Source organism: Mauremys mutica, chromosome 3 (genome assembly GCF_020497125.1).
Source record: "Mauremys mutica isolate MM-2020 ecotype Southern chromosome 3, ASM2049712v1, whole genome shotgun sequence".
NCBI lineage: Eukaryota > Metazoa > Chordata > Testudines > Geoemydidae > Mauremys > Mauremys mutica.
In genome coordinates this window covers 16,000,552-16,021,977 of record NC_059074.1, presented here as the reverse complement: position 1 = coordinate 16,021,977, position 21,426 = coordinate 16,000,552, and the positions used below count along the sequence as shown (strand labels likewise).

The following is a 21,426-nucleotide window of genomic DNA, read 5'->3' as shown; positions in this document are numbered from 1 at the left end:
ACAATAGATGTGCAGATAAAGAATTTACATAAAAAAGAAATCTTCCTTTTATCATAGAAAAATACGGTGCCTGCATTATTTAAAGGGACACCTTTAGCCTTAACATTGTAATTGTATTGTATTTTTAACTAAATCAGGTTTCCTTGAGTGTTACTGGTACTACATAGTCTTTCAAATGAAATAATCTGAAGCAAATCTTATTTTACACTATCAATGCTGTGTACTTTCCGCACTTATTATTTGCATGCATCAGTTTGTACAGCAACAAAGATGAAGAAACAGTCATTGTCTAAGGGGCTAGTGAGACAGATATAGGAATAGTTGAGAACAGAGAAGAGATGTAGGTGAGGGAGGGAGAGGCGTTATGCATAGCCTTGAAGCAGAGGACAAGAAGCTTGCATTTGATGCTGAATGTAATAGTAAGCCAATGGAGGGATTCAAGGATGGGAGTAAGCTAATCTAACAGGAGGACAATGCAGAAAATTTTGGCCCTATGTGCTTACCTTTGAGACTATGCTGACATGTTTTGCTGGATTGGGGCCTTTGGTTGCAGCATTTTTTATGTACCTGAGGTGAGTGAGATGACAACGGGGGAAGCCACTTTGCATAACGCTGACAACTGCAGAAAGAGTAGTTTCACTTTCTGCTTCACAGACCCTAGCACAATGCTGCGATATTCAGACTGCAGACACCCCAGCGAAATATTGAAATCCAATCAAAATATTTTCATTGAACTGTTTTTCTCTCTCTTTCCTTTCTTCTATTCTGAACTTGAAGAGGTGTTTCATTTTTATTTTACACTTACACACAAAACCTAACCTACATTCCGGGTCCAGAGGACCCAACATGCATAAAAAAAGTCTGAAGTTTCCTTTTTAAATGGACTGGAGTCATTGGGATCCACTCTCTTCCCTCCTTTCCTGGGTCACAGGAACTCACTGCCTCAGGCTGTCACTGAATCTTGTGAAGCACTTGGCCTCAAAGAGGGATTGGATGTTTATATGGATAACAAGAATAACCAGGGTTATAATGCATCCGACGAAGTGGGTATTCACCCACGAAAGCTCATGCTCCAATACGTCTGTCAGTCTATAAGGTGCCACAGGACTCTTTGCTGCTTTTGCAGATCCAGACTAACACGGCGACCCCTCTGATACAGGGTTATAATAGTTAATGCTAAAAAACTTGTGGAAGGGAACCTGAAGCATGATGTTTTATAAATCCATCCCCTACTATTAGGGAAGAAAAGAGGACAGCAGAGGGTCTTTTGATGCTCCGGGAGAGCTCCTGGACTCTCTTTTCTCTGCAATCCGATCTGTGATAGCTGAGTCAATGATCTAGTCATCTGTAAATCAGTCGAAACAATGAAAGCTGGCATTAAAAAAAACCATCAAGTGAAAAAGCAGAAAAATTATACTCACCTCAAGCCTTTTTTCAAGTGATTCTATTCTGTCTTTTTTGCTGGCCAAGTTAGCTCGTGTGTAGCGGTTCTGTCCTGGTAGGTATAACACCTGGCTATAACATTCTTCCCACACCTGGTTATAAGCCTCACTTGAAAGCTCTCCATGCCCCATTCCTTGCTTTACCACTTCCATCTCTTGTGCCAGTAGATCCTGGGCCTGTTGGAAATGATGAGAAATTACCAACACAAAGTACAGACGGCGAGAAAACTCTTCTTTTTGTTTTCAACCCTTTAGAGTGCAATTTTCAGAGGTAATTTCTCTCTCCATACAAAAAGCCCAATTTAGGTTAAGCTAAATATGAAATTCAACACAAATGTGTTAAATTATAAATGAAACCTAGGCAATGGGGCTACTTACATTGCAGCTATTCCTCATTTCACACAATTTGACCAATCCCAACAATCTGCTGTACCTAATACAAGCAGAGACAGGTTGAGGTGCCTAGCACTGATCCAGGGCCGGCTCTAGACCCCAGCGCGGCAAGCACGCGCGTGGGGCGGCCCTTTCCCGGGGGGGCGGCAGGCTGGGCCGGCGGACCTGCCGCAGTCTTGCCTGCGGGAGGTCCACCGGAGCCCCGGGACGACCGGACCTGCCGCAGGCATGACTGCGGAGGGGGCGCTCGTCCCGCGGCTCGGCTGGACCTCCCGCAGGCGTGACTGCGGCAGCTCAAGCGGAGCCGCCGGACCTGCGAACCGTCAGCAGCTGCGGGAGGTCCAGCCGAGCCGCGCGACCAGCGGACCCTCCGCAGTCATGCCCGCGGGAGGTCCGCTGCTCCCGCGGCTCCGGGGCGCCTCCCGGGCATGACTGCTTGGGGCGGCCAAAAACGTAGAGCCGCCCCTGCACTGATCCAATAGGGAAAAAGAGATACAAGTAAATATCTTAAGAGAGGGAGAAAGAACAGCTGCTTCAGCACATGCCTGAGGAATGGAAAACACCATCACTTTCTATTTTCTTTTGCTTGCTCTCTCCTTAGCACAGCTTCGAAAATCTGTTCTATCAGGAATGGATGAACGGTGCTCCATGCAATATGGGCTACAATGCAAGAAAGACTACTCTGATTACAGCTGAAGAAAATACAGCTTGACCATGTAGAAGGATTTGAATGTTCTACCATTTCCAAATCAGCTTATGAAGCATCTTAACGATGAGGAAGGAACAGAGAAGAGGAAAGGACTCATGATGCTCCCCCACAACCAAAAAGCATGACACAATTCATCTGGAGCGCATATGCCTCCAAAAGAGACGTACGGCACAAGTCCCAGTCTGTTGAAATGACACCAGCAAGAGACATTTAGACATTAAGATCAAACTGACAAGTAGATTTCAAGAGCTCCTCTCACATCCACAGAGCGGTGCAACTGTTCTTGTGACAATACGAAGTTTAAGAAATAAAGATTACTGCCAAGGTTTTCAAGAGCGACTAATCAACTGGGTTGCTTTAATTTCGGGGTGTGCGCCTTGACACATCTTACAAAGGCATATCAAGTTGGACGTGCCAAAACTGAGGCACCAAACTCACTAGTCATTTTTGAAAATCTTGGCCTATTTCCAACTAAATATTAAAATACAACATTACAAGAATGTAAGAAATCCAGCGCTCCAGCACTCCAGCTTCAGGAAAAGCTCTCAACACATAACTCAACATAATCTGATGACATTTACTGTGGGACAGGAACCCACTGCATAAAAGACAGAACTCTAAGGCGCCAAGAGTATCAAAGATCTGGAGCTCAATTAGTTGTTCTGTTGTACCAGTGTAACTCCTTTGACTTCAAATGTAGTTACACTGACAGAAAGCTGGTGTAACGGAGTGGTGAAACCAATAGCATCTGGTCTGATGTGCTGTACAGAACAAACAAATAAGGGAAACAAAAACTGCCATGTGACATATACTATTGACAGAGTCATAACTACACCTTCTTTTTTACAATATTACACACAGATGTAAAAGGCAAACTCTGAGTTTTCAAATGTAGTGATTCACTAGATACATTACTGAACTTCAGCTATAGTTTATAGCAACACACCATCAATAAGGCTACTTGGGTATCTCTGAAATCATCTTATCTGGTCAATCTAAGGAATAGCTAATTAACCACACAAGCCTGTAGCTCAGAAAGAAAGAAAAGGAGTAGCCCTAGTGTTATTAATATAGCTAAATCCCACAAATGTTTTTTTTTTTTGCTAGTATCAATTTTCACCCCTTTAAGAATTAGACTATGTGACTGTGACAGCTACATGGCTTTCACAGCTTTATTAGCTCGGGTATCATGTTGAGTATCATTAGTAGCCCTTTCCAGAGAAGGGCAATCACTGAGGAAATGCAGTACCTTCTGGAGGAGGAGGTGAAAAAAAAAAATCAGAAAAGCTTGCAGGATCTTGAGGATCATCACCTCATAAGGGACCATTCTTATTGTCCACCATACCTCAATGTGAAAGTGCAGTTTGGATATACAGAGGATACTACTCCCATGTGCAGAGAGATTAAGCCAGACAGAATGGGAAACAAATTCTGTCTAAAGTTAAGAAAATGTCTAGTGAATATACGGAAAATTTCCAGACCAGGAGCTCTATTAAACTGTGGAATATTTTCTAAGGGAAGTGATAGCAACCTCAACTCTTGTTACACTTCAAAAGAGACCAGACAAAGTGTTAAGATAATGTAGTCTAGGAAACAAACTGATATTGTCAGAGTGGTGAACTACGTGATCTAACTAGATTTTCCATCTACTTAATTTCTACTACTAAGAAATCTTCAAGTGTAATCTTTAATTTAATAACAAATTGGAGGTACATTCTGTTCAGCATTGTTGGAGTTGGACAAAGTATAGCTCTTGAATGATGGGTCAGATATGGGCAGGGAAAGATATTTCACATTTATACATCTTTTAACATGTTTCCAAGTAAACAGGGATGTAGGTGCTAAAATACCACAGTGTTGGGCACAGTCTAAGAATCTAGAGAGATTTTGTATAGAATCTACCAATGAAAAAGGCTTATACGCAGTAGTACAGGGGTTGTCCTTTTCATCCATTTTGATTGCCATAAACATTTAGGCTATGTCTACACTATCTACACTAGAGAACCTACAAGGGGCACCGCTGTAAGGTCTCCCATGTAGCTGCTCTATACTGACGGGAGAAAGCTCTCTTGTTGGCATAATTAAACCACCCCAACGAGTGGCAGTAGCTATGTCCGTTGGAGAGTGTCTCCCACCAACACAGTGCTGGCCACACTAGTGCTTCTGTCAGTGTAACTTATGTCAGTCGGGGTGTGTTTTTCCACAGCCCTGAGTGACATAAGTTTTACCGACAAAAGTGCTAGTGCAGACATAACCTTAGTTAAAGGTTACTGACACATTCACAGTGGAGACCCCCTCAAGGAGCCAACTCCATTGCTTTATTTCTGACCTGCCAGTCAGTCACTTGGCTGTGAAGTGAAACATCTGTAGCTACTTAATAAATGAACTCCCAGACCAGAGATCTTGATATATAACTTTGGGCATACAATGCAAGTGAGAATGGAGCTCTGAGGCCTGCTGCTGTGTTCCAGTTGCAGCCAATTCTGCCTTCATAGCCATGTCCAGCCAGCTATGGTTTAAGTACAGTTGCTATAACTGAGGATCATATTGATGTAGAGCAGCAGCCTTGGCAATGGCCTAAATCAAATGCTGTAAGCTTATAGCTGGATATAGCTAGAGTCTATTTAGAAGCTGAGTGATTAGATGGGAAAGGGGATCGAAAATGCTTCATTATTATTTTCCATATTATAGCTCACCCTTCTATAGCATCTCAAAAGGATCTCAAAGTGCTTTCCAAATGTTACAAAACAAACTAAACACCCTGTGACATAGGCAATGGATACTGGAAGACAGTGAGGTCTGCATGAGTCAGAAGCCCCCAAATTCTAATCTTGGCACTGCCACTGACTCACTGCACGGCTTGGGAAATTCACTTCATCATTCAGTCTCAGGTTTTCCCATGTGCAAAACGGGTAATACTTTCAGGAATTTTGTGAGCTTTAGTTCATGCCTATACAGTGCTTTGAATATGTAAAGTGTTATACAGAGAGTTATGTATCATTATTATTTTTATAATACATGGATTTGCCTCCACCTCAGCAGTGACAAAAAGAAACACACAGTTATCTAACAGTGCACAGGAACGCTACACAGCCAGTAGAAGATGGGAAGTTAATAATATCAGATCCAATTCAAACTTTGGGGTCATTTAATTTCATAAAACGGACTGTTATCAACCGGAGAGGCTATAGAGCTCCTAATCTTACTAACAGACAGGTGATCAGGACCACAGTTCTACGTTTCATCCAAAGGACAGCACCTCCATCCACACAGTGCCTCCCAACACCATGTTGGAGCACTGGCACAGTTATAACTCCCAGGGGAGAGTGCCACCTGCTGCATCTTCAGTAACACTTCCTGCAGCACCTACATGTTGCTTGGAGGTCTCCCACTAAATTTCATTCAGGCTTGCGCTTGTTTTCCTTGCAAGATGACAGGATCATAGTACCTGGAGCCCATATGTCAGTAATCCTGTGACACATCGTTCTTACCTTCCTGAGTTCCTCTTTGGAGTGCTTCTCATAAGAATTTTGTTCGAGGTACGTAATATGTTCCGCACTGTTCGTTCCAAATCCCGGGCCTTTCCCCTTTTTACCCCCAGGCTGCTCCCCATATGGGTGATGCAGAAGATCAAAATGAAGCATGGTGATCATCTCTTTCTTTATCAGCTCTTCACTTTTCTGCAAGTCTGTTAGAGGAGGCTCTACATTCAAAGGTCTCAGAATCGTTTCATTTACCTAGCCAGAAATAAAATATGTTCCAAAACATTATGCCTTATTAATGTCATGTCAGCCAAAATATACTTGTGCAATGCACATGCTAGAATATTGGTATTTAAAACTGAGCTGTATGTAACAGATGATTAAAGAACTTTGTACCAGCACAATAACCTAAAAAACAAATTTTGTTTTCAGTTATATGTATGCAACACCCACTGATTATATCCATATGAAGGCAAAAATTGGCCAAAGGATGATGAAATTAGCATACTGAAGGAATGATTATATTCTTTCATGATCCAGCTTAGTTGGATTATGCTTCACAGTGACTATTGTTTAAAAGAGAGCCAAACAACTATTCTCAATGTCTCCTTTATTCCTCTTTTTCCTTTAAACGGCATTTTGCTTTTACACCATCATGAAGAAGCTTCTGTTACTTACTTCTGTGGGCCTTGGCAGATCCTTCTGAACAGCTTTGTGCATCCGCTTTAGCTCCTTTACACGCTCTGCTTCTCGAATAGCCTAAACAGATATTTCAAATGTTAGTCCAAGCACCACAATACAGTCTGATTCCCAGTAATATAAGAACGATGAATGCCACTAGACTACTGCAGAAGAGATGATAGTATTATTATTTGGGGGTTTTTTGGTAAGAATAAAGGCTACAGCAAGAGACCGTAAGAGAATGGGAGAGAGCGTGTGATGACCAACTGACAGCTTACCTCCCACCCACTGGACTAGACAGAACTTAGGGCCTGAGCCAAAGCTCACAGAATTCAATGGAAAGACTTTCATTGGCTTTGGATCAGGCCCTTAGCCCTGGTCTACACGACGAGTTTAGGTTGAATTTAGCAGCGTTAGATCGATTTAACCCTGCACCCGTCCACACGACGAAGCCATTTTTGTTGACTTAAAGGGCTCTTAAAATCGATTTCTGTACTCCACCCCAATGAGGGGATCAGCGCTGAAATCGACATCGCTGGGTCGAATTAGGGTTAGCGTGGATGCAATTCGACAGTATTGGCCTCCAGGAGCTATCCCAGAGTGCTCCATTGTGACTGCTCTGGACAGCAATTTGAACTTAGATGCACTAGCTAGGTGCACAGGAAAAGCCCCGGGAACTTTTGAATTTCATTTCCTGTTTGGCCAGCGTGGCGAACTCAGCAGCACAGGTGACCATGCAGTCCCCCCAGAATGTTTCTACGCTCCAGCTATCATCTCCGTCCCTGAGGTTATCGCAGATTAGAAGGTGAAAAAAAATGCACTCGCGATGACATGTTTTCCGAGCTCATGCAGTCCTCCCGCACTGATAGGGCACAGCGTAATGCATGGAGGCAGTCAGTGGCAGAGGCCAGGAAAGAATTGTTGTGTTTGCTTAATAGCAAAAGTATCATGCCTCGCTAGCGATCCTGCCCGAGCCAGGTCGCTGTGTCACATGCACTCCATGCTGTGTCAGCCTTGGGCGGGGCATGACCGCTTTGTGAGCAGGAAGGCCATAGATATAGACATTGCATTAGGTAGCTTCTGTAGCTAGAGAAAACATTCCTGTGCATTTGGCAAAGTCTGTGGTAAATAAAGAGAAGCCTCGTAGTGTAGTGGTTATCACGTTCACCTAAAACGTGAAAGCCCCTTAGTGTAGTGGTGATCACGTTCACCTAACACGTGAAACGTCCCCAGTTCGAAACCGGGCGGAAACAGGTCACTGTTCCTTTTTCTGACTCCCCTCCTGCATTTTTTGTCTTAGAATAGACCACGCTGTGAAATTTTATTTTCAATTATATCAATTATGAGTTAAATAATATGGAAGCTCTCTCTAAATTAGTCCCGGGTTCCTTACTCTTTCAGCTGCTCTGATAAATTAACATTTTTGTTAGGGGCGGGGGGGAATTTTCATGAAGACTTTTATAGGGACTAAATGCTCTCTAGGTCTCTGAAATAATCTTAATGTGGCCCACAGAGTGCAATCCTTCCTTCTGGATTTGTCATTCCACAAGTTGAACTGCTCCTTACTACTGCCCAGGCTTCACGAGCCACAGGAGCAAGGGGCAGGCTGGGGTAGGTGTGATCCCACGGTAATGCCAGCTGGGAGAGCAGCCTGAGGCAGAAGCCTCCAACTCACATGATATTCCAGGCAGGACTGAAGCTCCACGAGACGAAACTTAAAGAAGAGAATGACCTGGAGTCACTCCCATTTGGTGCTCTAAGAGGAGGATAGCCATGTCTGTCCAGGCACCCCTGATCGACCTCACCGATGTCTGCCAGCTGAGCAGGGTTTAGCAGCACCCTGGCTGGCAGGAGCCGGCAGCCGTGGGCTGAGCGGCTCAGCCCGCTACCGGTCTGGGTCTCCGTCCATCGGCCCCGCTCAGGCCACTGCCTGCCTGGGGTTCCGATCATCCAGGTAGGCAGCGGGCTGAGTGGGTCCGGCGGACGGGACCCCAGAAAAAAGGCACGAAACGATTGTCTGCCGTTGCTTTCATGGAAGGACGGATGGAGGGGGCCTGACGACATGTACCCAAAACCACCCGCAACAAAGTTTTTGCCCCATCAGGTACTGGGAGCTTAACCCAGAATTCCAATGGGCAGCGGAGACTGCAGGAACTGTGGGATAGCTACCCACAATGCACCGCTCTGTAAGTCAATGCTAGCTGCGGTAGTGGGGACGCACTCCGCTGACTTAATTCGCTTAATGTGGACATACGCAATAGACTGTATAAAATCGAATTCTAAAAAATCGACTTCGATAAAATCGACCTAATTTCATAGTGTAGACATACCCTTAGAGAAGATACCCCTAATGAACCTTCACCCAACCGTAATATTCTCCCATGGGGTCATCCTTTTCCATACTCTTTGTTCTTTAGAAATTCCTCCTGTCCTTTGGCTTCAACCTCATGAGACACCTGCTCCACAATCCCATGTGGTCCTGGCTCATCCAGCCTAGGCTCCTTACCACTTCCTTTCATTCTGCTGGCAGGCCCCCACTTCTCCCTTCTATGAAATCAGGGGACTAAGCCTCCACCTGAATTACAATAATGGAAGTTTAAGAAAATAATAGGAGGATTCTCACACTTTCCAACACTCAGGGTACAAATAAAATGGAGAGGCAGCACTGTCTGAAAGCTCAGGAGTGTAGCTAGGATCTCCTAACTTTTAATCCTAACTCTGCCACTACGTTGCCTCTTAAAACAGGACACCAGCTGGCCCCGCATGGGTGTGCAAGAGAAGAAAAAGACAACAAAGTGACTTTGCCCAATGTACTTGCACAGGAGGCTGCAGGATACTGGAAAGGTTGAGGAGGATAGCAGGCCTTGCCTGCTGCCTTAGGGACCAATGGCCATTTATTCATTATTATTAAATAATAATGTCCCCTTCTCCTCCAAACACTAGCCAGAGGAGGGGCGTGTATGCATGCAGGCAAGGAGCGTTAGCTACACCTTTCCAAAAGCATAAGAGCCGCCTCCTCCGAGCCCCTTCTCTTCAGTGCCAATAGAAATATTGTTTCTTTAAAAGCACAATGCCTCCAAGCACCAGGTCTTGGACAGTGCACCTGACCCCTGCGCCTTGTTTTCCTCACCTACAAAATGAACATAGTACAATTTATTCCGGCATTTACACCACATTCACCACTGCTATATGTGAACACCTGCTTCTCACAGAGAGTTGTGACTGTTATTTGTGTAGCTCTTTGAAGTTGTAAAGCAGTAGGCAAGTGGGAATTTTGCACCCAACTATATTTTGAATAGCGATCCTCATTTCCTTGTGATCATTTCTACATTAACGAGGAATACATAGCATGTAATATTAATAGACCTTACAATTCATATTCCATTCCATATACACTTGCTTTCAATGGAACAGCCTAGCATTAACAAAACATGGAAAACGTTTGTCATATATGAATAAAGATTCAGGCTTCGTTTCCATCTTTAGTTCACTTGCCAATGTATAGCGAAGGACAAAGAGAATTATTAAAATATTGTTTTAAAGGTATGCACTGAAAGAAAATTTCTAATTATGTTCCCAAAATTAATACCTCAAAGAGCTTAGAAAATGCAACAAATAAAAACAAGGTGCTTGATAAATGGCACACATCCTTACTATATTTCACATGTAATATTTTGTGGTTGCCATATTAGATTCTGAAAGAAAACCTGAATAGACAGTTTTTAATTTAATTCATCTGCATAAAGTTAAGCACGTTTAAGCCTTTACAGAATCGGGACCAAAAAATGCGACTAGAAAAAAAAATATTTCAGAAAAATTTATATTTATTATCATCTCTTTCCTTGTGTTAAGATTAGGTGTGATTTACGATACTAGTAAATTAAAAAAATTATTTCAACAGAAGTGTGATTTTTAACTTGAGTGTGTTCCTTTAAGTATTCTAATATTACCCTAAGGCGGGTAACATACAAGTTTTACTAATTTTCCTCATACATACTTAATGAAAGCAATAGGTTGTATCTTGAGCTACAGGAAATAACATAGAGAGTAGAGAACTTTTACTAATTTCACAATGTACTCCCACCTGTTTGCGAGCATCCACATCAGCAGCATCTTCTATATAGGTATCATCTGTTTCATGTTCCTCAAGTTCCTTCTCCGCATTTTCCGGTAAAACAATCTCAAAGTCATTCTTAGGGGCAGGAAGGCCCATAAGCCCTAGACGCAGATGCTCACGAGACTCTCTTTCCTGTTGAAAGTTAATCAAGTTTTAATCACTCTGAATGCACAGAGGTTTATATTATTTGGTAGATTTCCGTTGTCCTAAGTTACTAATAACTTGAGGAAAAAGTACACAGATTCCATCTGGTGATTTTAGCTAGCTATGCAGTCAAGAAAGTTTAACAAATGAAAGATGAACGTTATTAATCCACATTATACAAAAGACAATGACTCCAGAATTCATGCTCTACGAATACAGTCTCCTGAGGCCTGTGGGAGGAAGATGTGCAGCTTCCTGAAAACAGCTTGTAAAAGGTGCAAGGAAAGGCATCCAAAGAAACAGCTATTTTAATGTAGGAGTATAGCACAGCAGTGGCTCCTCTTTTCTCACTGTCAGTTTCAACATGACACTAGAAGTTCAAGATTACATGCATTTTATGAAGTTACTCATACAGAGAGATATAGGGCTATTTGTGGAGAGTTGTCTAACTGGAACATTTCTCTTCAGATATCACTACTCTAGAATTTCAATGCAGTGGCTCACAGATCTGGAAATTATGCCAGTAGGGTAATGGCAAAAGCACAAGCATCTCTGGAAACTGTTAGGATGCTGAAGTCTCTTGTTGAACTTCCAAAGTCAAGAGCCAACCTTACCCTTGAAAAGGATGAGATGGCACTGAGACACTTGCAAGGACCTCCAAATAGACTTAGAGAAAGCTTCTTTAAATTAAGAGAAAACTTCAGATTCTGTATTAAAAGAGCTATTCCTTCAAAAGAACGTGCCAAGCACTTTGGACTGGAAATCCTTTGGTAGCCCAAAGAGAAACACCGGTGCCTCTGGTGGGAGATATCCAAAACCACAGTACAGGCTGCAGAATTTGCCACATAAAAGGAGCTCCCAAGGCAATTCCTATATAGTTCTGTGCCCTCTTATACCACATCTATTTGGCGCGATTCATCTGGCAGAATATCCAGGAATGGAAACGTCTGTTGACAAAGGTGATGAAAGAATCTGGACCAGACTACTACATTAATGGGCATCTCAATTTTGTCAACGGGGTACACTGATGAGAAAGTCCTGTATCTAGAACTGACGGCCAAAATATGAGGGATTTGAGGGTGGAATGGGATTACAGGATAAATGAATCTTTTCTTGGGACTAAGTATTTCCTGTTCCACTTCAAAGATACAAGTGGGGCTGAGGCCTAGTTATATCCAAATGTCTTTATGCGGTGGAGAGTGTTGGAGCTCTTTGACCGGGCATACTCAAAGCTGTTTTTCTTTTTCATTGTGGTGAGATTTTTGCTTTTAAAGTGTATTCTTGATGTGATGAAAATGCAAAGATGTAATTTTATTAGGTCATGAATGAATATTTATGTGCAACTAGTAATACAAGTTCTGTACAGGAGATCAAAATGAATTTCAAATCCCAGGAAGTTAATAGAACATTCTTCTCTTCCTCACATGTACTACTTACCAGTTGTTTTGCATAGGACGGATCACTGTAATCTGCCATTCCCTCTTCTGGATTGATGTTCAATTTATCTCGCAGGGGAGTCCTACCTGGAGTTGCTCCAACCACTGGTTTAGGAGTTATTCCACCACGAGGGGTCAAACCTTCTGCTCCATGAGATGGAGTCCTATAGAGTTAGGTAAAGGCACATTTGACCTTTTAATCAAAGGGCATCAGCTCTGAAAGCATTTGAATGCTTTTTTATATAGTAAGATACAGCTAAATTGATCCAATTTTCAGAACTTTTTGTACATCGCAATCTGTGATGATAGCTTAATAGACGCGGTTTCTTTCATAGAAGAAACAATAATGGAGAACACACGCGCGCACACAGAGAAAATCTATTACTGATTCAAAGCACCGTATTTAAGATGTGAAGTTAAAAATGCTATAGCCGTGCATAAATGTATTTAGAAAAATACTGCAGTTCTCTTTAGCTTGAAAGGATGGGGACTTCTTAAAATACTTCACATGTCAAAACGGCAAAGCCCATTTAACTTAGCCTATTGATTTTATTTAGCCCAGAGAAAGCTTTGTTCTGGTTGCACAGATGAAAAACACAGTTTTCCACGGGTGCCAAAAAAATTATTACAGGCTTGAATTTATTAAAGTAACATATTTTTTAACTTAGATTTTTCTGAAGTATTGTTATAACTAAAGTCCCCATGTATTCTGCATGGGTTAGTCACAGCAAAATGTTACAAATTTCAGATTGCCACAGAGTAATACTTCAGTACAGGAAGCATTTCAGTTAAAAGGGCTCTTAGATGTTTAAACTTGAGAGAATAAATAATAAAAACATCTAACCCATCTTAAAACTGTTAACATGAAGGTTCTGCTTTGTTATACTGCTTCCTTTAAATAAAAGAGATGTTGTATAATACTGTTTCTAACATAACAAGCACACATTTTTCCATCCAAGATTTTGGATGTGAACACCCAAAATGCATGAAAGTTAGGTGTCTAGAAAACAACCCTATTTGCATGTGCAAATCTGATCTTTAGTGAATGAAAAACTTGAATGCAAAATTAGATTACAGACACACATGACAGCAATTGGATCAGCACAGGCTGACATTTGCACTTGTGTTAAGCTGTGCTGACTTCAAAAGGACTCTGCATAAAATAAAGACCTGCTTGAGTGGATACAATTGCAGCATCTGGATAAACATTTTTAGGGAACAGACTGAGATTATTTTTGAAAAGTTGCCACAAGAATACCTGTTTACTTCATTTGCTTCTTCTTCCTCAAGTACAATAAACAGAAGTAAAATTTCAGAGTAGCAGCCGTGTTAGTCTGCATCCGCAAAAAGAACAGGAGTACTTGTGGCACCTTAGAGAATAACAAATTTATTTCAGCATAAGCTTTCGTGGGCTACTTCTTCGGATGCATAGAAGAAGTGAGCTGTAGCCCACGAAAGCTTATGCTGAAATAAATTTGTTAGTCTCTAAGGTGCCACAAGTACTCCTGTTCTTTTTATAGAAGTAAAATTAAAACTTGAGTTGAAAAACTTCAGCCACAAAATATACCAAGTCTATGGAATTTTCCAGTTCTACGGACTATGGCATTTGTGGGATATATTTATTCAGGACCTACTGTAAGAGTCAAACTAACAATTCCATAATGTTCGGATTGGCTGTACAAGAATTTATATATATAAATATATATATATATATATATATATATAATCTATATACACACAAACACGGCCTATAAAATATTCACCTCGGCTTTTCAAAAGTTCACAGAAGTTTTAATCAAGTGTCTCTCAACAGCTGAAACTCAGATGCGATACTTTGGAAATGTTAGGATCAAATGTTACAGAGAATGCCACTGTCAATTTTAAATATACCATATTTGTATTGCTATAGCAGACAGGAGTCCTAGTCATGCATCAGTACCCCATTGTGCTAGACACTGTACTAAAAGATGTGAGGCTCTCAACTTGACAAAGATGATAAGAAGAAAAAGAAAGTGGTATAATGAGGGCTAAAAAAAAAAATAATAATAATCAAGCTAGCATTTCTTGTAGGACAATAATCAAATCCTGTAATTTAAAATATTTTAAGAATTTCCACCCATCCCACCATCTCTGAATAGTTTGCTTTACCTGAAGGGTGTGGAAAGCACTGTATTTGGAGTCTGAACAACTTGTCTCTGGGGTGTCACTCCAGAGAAGTCACTCTCATGGAGGGGGGTATTAAGACCACCTTTCAGGGGGGTGTCTACGTTCGTCAGAGCCATCAAGTTCTGGGCTTCCTGTGTGACAGACAATATACAGAGCATGTTACCAGGATTTCCAAAATCAAACTCTGTTGTGCAAGTTTAATAGACCTAGAGTGAAAAAATAGGTATGAATGCTGAATAGTCATTTAAATGTCAAAGTATTTTGTTGAAATTGCTAAAAATTTCCTAATTTTAAGAAGAATACACTGGCTACTTACATGTCTTACAACACAGCTGAGTATTTTAATCTTCCTTAGTTGCTACAATGAGGGAGTTGCTTAATATTTCAGTTTTCTTCAACCTGGGTAGATACCACAGCTAAGATTTTCAAAAGTGATCAGTGATTTCTGACATGCAATTAAAGACACTTTAAAGGCGCTGATTTGCAGAAAGTGCTGTTCTCCCGCCCTCTGAAAATCAGGGCCTTTTAAGGTGTCCTACGTTCATCCAAAAGTCATCAAGATCATAAGGCCATATCTAGACATAATAAATACACTTCTCCAAGAGGCAGTAGCTATGTTGAAGGAAGAATTCTCCCATCGACTTAGAAGTGTCTACACCAGGGCTTAGTTCAGCCTAATTATGTTGCACAGGGGGTGAAATTTGTGATGTAGTTAGGTCGACTTAACTTCGTATGGTAGACCAGGCCTTAGTCACTTTTGAAAATCTTGGTATATGCCTGAAATGAGTCAAGAACATTTTCTTCTCACAAAGATTTTATCTTTTTGTCTTAAAGAAATCAGACAACCCTAAAGGTGAACACAGTGGATTAAACAGATTCACACAAGAACTGTAACTGTACAACACAATGATGATCTTTCTATTCTAGTATCTTGCCTCCAAAAGTGGCTTATATGTGAGGTTTGAGGCAGATGGCACTTCCACCCCATGCTGAAGTACCTAATCACTTGGTGGGGAGATGCTGCAGGAATGGATGGCTGGTGGGGTCAGGTCCTGGGAGAAGCAGGGGCCCCACAGGGTTCCTGCCTCAGGTGACATACTGCCTCCCACATAGTGCTGGTGCAGCTGGAGAGTAACCCGCTGGTCCCAGCTGACAGCAGCACCACCTTGGCCCCAGTCTCAGTCCCAGCTACTGGCTCAGCACCCCCGACTTCCTGCAGCAGCATATCTCTACAGTGCTCATGGTATTGGTGAACCTGGGAGTGCCAAGCTCTGCCCCCATACCCACGGCCCACGCTGCCCCGCCCGCACTAAAAGAGGTACCCATTCTCCCTGCCTCCGACCCTAGCACCTATTAGCCCTGCTCTCTTCATTCCAGGGCCCCTCAGGTCGTGGTGGGGGGGTGTCGCAGTGTCAATGGGTGTTAAAATTCCTTCAAATGTTTGCAAGTTTTATTTTAGCTGCTATGATTTACACTCTTTGTGAGCAGAACTGTGAGATAACACGAAAGGTGCTCTAGGAAATCAAATTACTACTTTTGATACTCAGACTCTTGTTATAACTATATTGATCAAAGCCCTTCTACTTTATTACGTGTATTCTTATAAACTACAGGATTTTCACCTCTTTGTGTTGTCTTACTAAACTATGGAGTGGCATAACTTCTTTTCCTTCGCTTAGGGAGGCTTGCTAGGACAAAGTCTGAGTACCCTCGCTCTAGTAAAACACAGAGCTTGCTCTACACATTTATACTTTACCTGCAGGATCCTGTCCTGTGCCGCTGGAGTTTTGGGCGTTCTAAGGGCGATGCTGTTGTTGGTGACATTGTATTCAGACAAAAGGGTGCTGGAAGCAGAGTTCGTAATTCCAGACTCTTCAGCTGTTTGACGTGCAATCTCGCTCGCCTGGCCTACTTTCACTACTTCCTCGAGCTCCGTATCTGAAATCTTTCAAAGGAAACCAGTATCAAACAGTGAGTTACATTTCAGAGAATAAGGTTCTTACTGGCAGGTATCAAGAATTACATACCCAAGGAAAAAGGTAGCACTTTAAGAATACTCTCCTCTCACCCAGCTCAAGCAGATACTCTATTCCTACTTAACGCACTGGCTAGTTGCTTATTCAATGCATTAAAAAAAATAAACAACCTGTCTGACATGTATGATCATAAAAAGGTGCGACATTGCAAGGTCAAAAGGTATGGTACGTGCAATGGCAGAGCAAGCTTCCCTGCCAACGTATGTCAGCTCTAACCTAGGAAAAGCACCTCTACGGATGAGAGGAAAGTTCCGTCTATGCCTGTTTGAACCTCGGTCTCTGTGACAACTGTGGTGCGCTGGGTACAGAACTGTGACCATTAGACTCATTTCACACAGGCCACCAAACATCCGACAGCTGGTAGCAGTTTGCATCTGAAAGACAATTTACCTGAGGTGCTGGAAGCACTAGTTTGCTTCTTTTTTTAGTAAACTCTGACACCCCACTGGTCTGAAGAATAGCTGAAGGCAAGTCAGATTCTTTCTTCCGTTTCATATGCTGTTTGTCTTTTTTGCGCTCTCTTCCTTCCTTCTCCCTGTCACAGTGGACAAGAACGTCATTTAAAATACTCAGAACTGATCAGGAAAGCAAAACTGGCGTTTCTGAGAGAGACAGACAATCCTTTGCTCTAGCTGGTGAAGGTGGGATATGCTGTAACAAATCATATTTCAGGAAGAGGTAGCAGCCTTGTGGATCAGAAGTCAATTGATAATATATGGATTGAAAACCATGCAAAGGAATGTCCCATCTGTAAATAATAGCATTTAGGAAACAGTTAGTGGACATCCATTGGTGCTAGATAGCACGTCAGTGACTGCAGGGAGAGGGAGGAGCACTAAAAAATACTAAGAAGCCCCCAGTGTAAGCAAGCAGGACCTGCCCTTCCTCACACAAGTGGTAGGAGGAAGCTAGGGAGCCATGGGAGCTTAGGAAACAAGGCTCTGCCCTTGGAGGAATAGGAAGAGAAGCAGCACATGAAATCTTGCATGGGAAGTTGGGGGAAGAGTTAGTAGGGCATGGAGCCAGGTTTCAATCTGTACATCACACACACTTTTTTAAACAAAACTTGAATTAGGGGCTATAATTCCAACAAGAGTTTCTGGTGAAGCCACTCGAGCTTCCTTCTCATGGTTCACAAGCACATGACCCTCTTGCTGGAACCGCAGCTCCGTAATTCACAGCTGTCTACTATTTCTACTGTATACAATGGATTGCCTCAACTAGGAATTATTGAAAGAAAAATTAATTAGATTAGAGCTAGTAAATCAAGTTGGATGGATTGTTGGATCTGCCCACTCAATAGAGAACAGTTGGCAGAAGTAACTGGAAGTGAATTGTGGAAGTACAAATAACAGCATGCTGGCTAGCTCTGCTGTTCCATCTGACAACATGTATGTCACTTCTCAAGTGCACATTTGCAGAGACAATTTTGTCAAATAAAGAAAAAGTACTTGAGCAGTTTCTAATAATAATATAATTACATGTGGCACAATGGCAATAAAACAAACTAACAAAGTATTGCTGACACGTCAAAGCTGCTCTTACAAGCAATTTAATAAAGCCATGTTTTGTAGGTAGAAAAATCGGTCATTTCTCCGATGAAAACTAAAATGCAGTTATCTTATTGATGTAAAAATATGACAGAGTGAGGTGATGCAATGGTTTAAATTCTTTAAAGCCTTTACATTCTTAGGGTCCAAGCAGTAAAAAAAAGCGTTTGGGAGCCCCATTCTTGTGTCCAGTTGATGACATTTTTCCACATTATTAAACTGACAAAATTCACCAAGACAAGCAATCATAGGAGACCTAGAACTGAAGAGAAAGGGCCTGCAAGTCAGAATCAAGGTGCACTGGCATATACCCAGTGAGGAACACACTTTACAGGAGCACTAAAAGTTCACTCAAAAAACTTAAAACAGTGGTCCCCAATGCAGTGCCTGTGGTGCCATGGTGCCCGCCAGGGCATCTGTGTGCGCTCGCGTACTGGCTGGCGGACGGGCGGGCATCCGCTGAAATGCCGCCAAGAAGCAGTGTCATCCAGAGGCGTCGCTGCTGAAATGACGCTGATTTTCGGTGGCAACACCTATGGATGATGATGCTTGTCGGCGGCATTTCAATGCCGACGCCTAATGACGTTGTCCTTCTCAGTGGGATTTCGGCAGATGCTCATCCGCTGGCCACGGTCCTCAGTGGCTCGTCTGGTGCACGCTGGACAAAAAAGGTTGGGGACCACTGACTTAAAACAAACTTACGATCTTAATTCTCCATCCAGGTCTTGCTGACGTAGCTTCCTGAAGTCCGCATCCAGTGCCTGGTAGTTTTCCTCCAATGTATCATAAAAGCCAGGAGCAGGCTTCTTTTCAAATGGGATTTCTGCATTGTAATCCACACCTCTCTTCTTTTTCCTTTTCTTCTGGATCTCTATCCCCGCAGCTCTAAGTTCCCTCCTCTTCTGGAGAGCAGCAAGACGTCTGAGGAAACACAGTAAATGCTACTTAATTCAAAGTTAATGCCTTCTGTACCACAGTCACCTGCTAACATGAGATATTACTTGGGGATGAGATATTATTTATAAAATGTGATGGACCATAATAGCACTGACATTATTAAATGTTTATATTCCAGGAGCACCCAGATGCCCCAGTCAGGCTGCAGACTCATTGTGCACATCCAAAGATACAATGACACAGCCCCTGTTGCCCTGAAAAGTTTACAATCTAAAGCCCTGATCCTGCAAAGACTTAAGTATGTGCTTTACTTTGTACATTGCATGTAGTCCCAGTGAAGTCAATGTGAGTAATTCTATTACATCAGTGTAAGCACAAACGAGTCTTTACAGGAGTGAGGCCCAAGAAGACGAGCGGCATATGAAGGACAGAGGAGGGGTACACCATATACTGCTGTTATACACACATTCGCAAATTTATTTTTTAAATCATTCTAACTAGATAAAGCAAAGTGGCAACTAATCCCATTTTTCTTTCAAACATCATCAACTTGATCATTTCTTTTTGGCATTTCAGTAGAGGTGGGTCTGGAAGAGAAGTTGAAAGAGGAGAGAACAGAAGCTTCACAGATCAGTTCAGGGAAGGGATTCCATGTGAAAGGGACAGAGGGAGAAACTGAAAACGCAAGAGACAACAGAGCAGACAAGTGGAAGGGATGGGTTGTGTCTACCTAGCTTCTTCCAGCTGCTTCTCTCTTGCTTTTCTCTTGGCCTTCTTTCCCTGAGTATTAGCCAGACGCGCTCTAGCTTCAGATAGCATTTCAAGTTCATCTGCAAAAAGTATAGAGAAGGAAGGTTACCAATTTTTCACATTATACTGGGGAGCTGGGGGTTAATATTAAGATCAGAAGAAAACCTTTAGAAAGATGCCAGGATCGGTGTGCCAGCATGGATTCTCCATGCCCTCTACATTCTCTCTTTACAATGAACACAAACAACAAGATGAACACAAGAGATCAAGCCACCAACCAGATGAACCAAACAGATCACAAGAACATTCATAATGTTGGCAATATTTCACTGATGTACGAGGCTGCTTAAACTGAAATCAGAATATTCCTAGTGAAAGGGAGACCTAGCACAATAAAAGAAAACAATTTCATTTAGATTTAGGCCTACACAATAATGATGAGTGACCTATTATTATGATGACAGGAACATGACACTTGAGAACAGTCCTTATTCAATCTTTAGCCTGGGCACCTTCATGGACTCCTACCCCTCCTGTCTCAAATATCACTGGTGTAACACACAGAAGAATTAGTATTGGTACATTTCAGTAATGATTCATCTAGGAGATATTAGCTGGTGTGAAGACACAGAGAGAAGAATTGCCAGTGGAAGGGCAGTAAATAGCAGAAAGCCAGGCAGTGAAATAAAAAACCAGTCATCCAAGAAAACATAGGTGATAAAGAGACAGAAGAGAAGGAGGAGAGCAGATCCAAAGGAGGAAGGGGACCATATGAAACTGAAGAAAAGACAGAGGAAACGTGAAAGACGAGAGCGAAACAGAGGACCTGAGGCAGAATACAAGATAAAGACTGTAGGAGGAACAGAGATAGGAGCCTGAGAAAACAGAAGAGACAGGATGAAGTAAACAAAGGCCAAAGAAACTGCAAGAGAGTGAATTGTTAAAAAATACTGATACATGTAACACATTCTTAATTTACCTTCATCCATATCAATAGGATCTGGACGGGCCGGTTTGGTTTCTGGATTTGGATCAATTTCTCCTGGTTTCAGTTTTCGAGGATCATCTGCAGTTTCTTCCTCATTGTCTCTCTGAGCAGCTTTATCCCTGTAAAGATGTACCAGCACATTCAGGTGACATGACCCACTTTATGAAACTGGGGAAAACGTGTAACTATCTCCTGAAATCCCAACCCCCAAAACTGCCCAAGAAATGTAAGCCAGTAGCTCACAGTAAACATTACAGACACTTACTAACTGCAGAGAGGAATTATGAATCATTGAACACTAATATTTAAGCCACTAAAACAAAAGCATCACAAATTAATAAAAACAACTGAAAGAGAGGCAATGAAACATGCGAAGTGGACAAGTCATCACTAATGAGGGTGATAGAAGTGAACTCACCTTTTGTGGGCAACAGCAGTACATGGAAAGATACTGATAATAGAAAACTGCTGCAAGACAAACCATCCTACATCTCACTTGTTGCTTCTAACCACCAACACCCTTAGAAGCAGCCTGAAGGAGAGGAGAGAACTGAGCCTGCTAGCAACCCCTGCCAGCATAGGAAATGGACCAGTCATTTCTCTCTCTGCCTCCCTCCAGGCCACCAGGGACCAGA

At 42.2% G+C, this 21,426-nt stretch overlaps 1 protein-coding gene across 1 annotated transcript in view; it reads right to left on the bottom strand.

Annotated features, from left to right (window-relative positions):
• Positions 1-21,426, bottom strand: part of CDC5L (cell division cycle 5 like) — a 50,563-nt gene that overhangs the window by 23,143 nt on the left and 5,994 nt on the right. The window contains exons 4-14 of the mRNA XM_045011435.1: positions 20,783-20,910; positions 19,784-19,883; positions 18,859-19,077; positions 16,997-17,141; positions 16,327-16,515; positions 14,553-14,701; positions 12,406-12,568; positions 10,792-10,956; positions 6,705-6,785; positions 6,036-6,281; positions 1,422-1,619 (exon numbers count right to left, since the gene is read on the bottom strand). Coding sequence (XP_044867370.1) covers positions 1,422-1,619; positions 6,036-6,281; positions 6,705-6,785; positions 10,792-10,956; positions 12,406-12,568; positions 14,553-14,701; positions 16,327-16,515; positions 16,997-17,141; positions 18,859-19,077; positions 19,784-19,883; positions 20,783-20,910 — 1,783 coding nt within the window. The remainder of the gene's footprint in view (positions 1-1,421; positions 1,620-6,035; positions 6,282-6,704; positions 6,786-10,791; positions 10,957-12,405; positions 12,569-14,552; positions 14,702-16,326; positions 16,516-16,996; positions 17,142-18,858; positions 19,078-19,783; positions 19,884-20,782; positions 20,911-21,426) is intronic.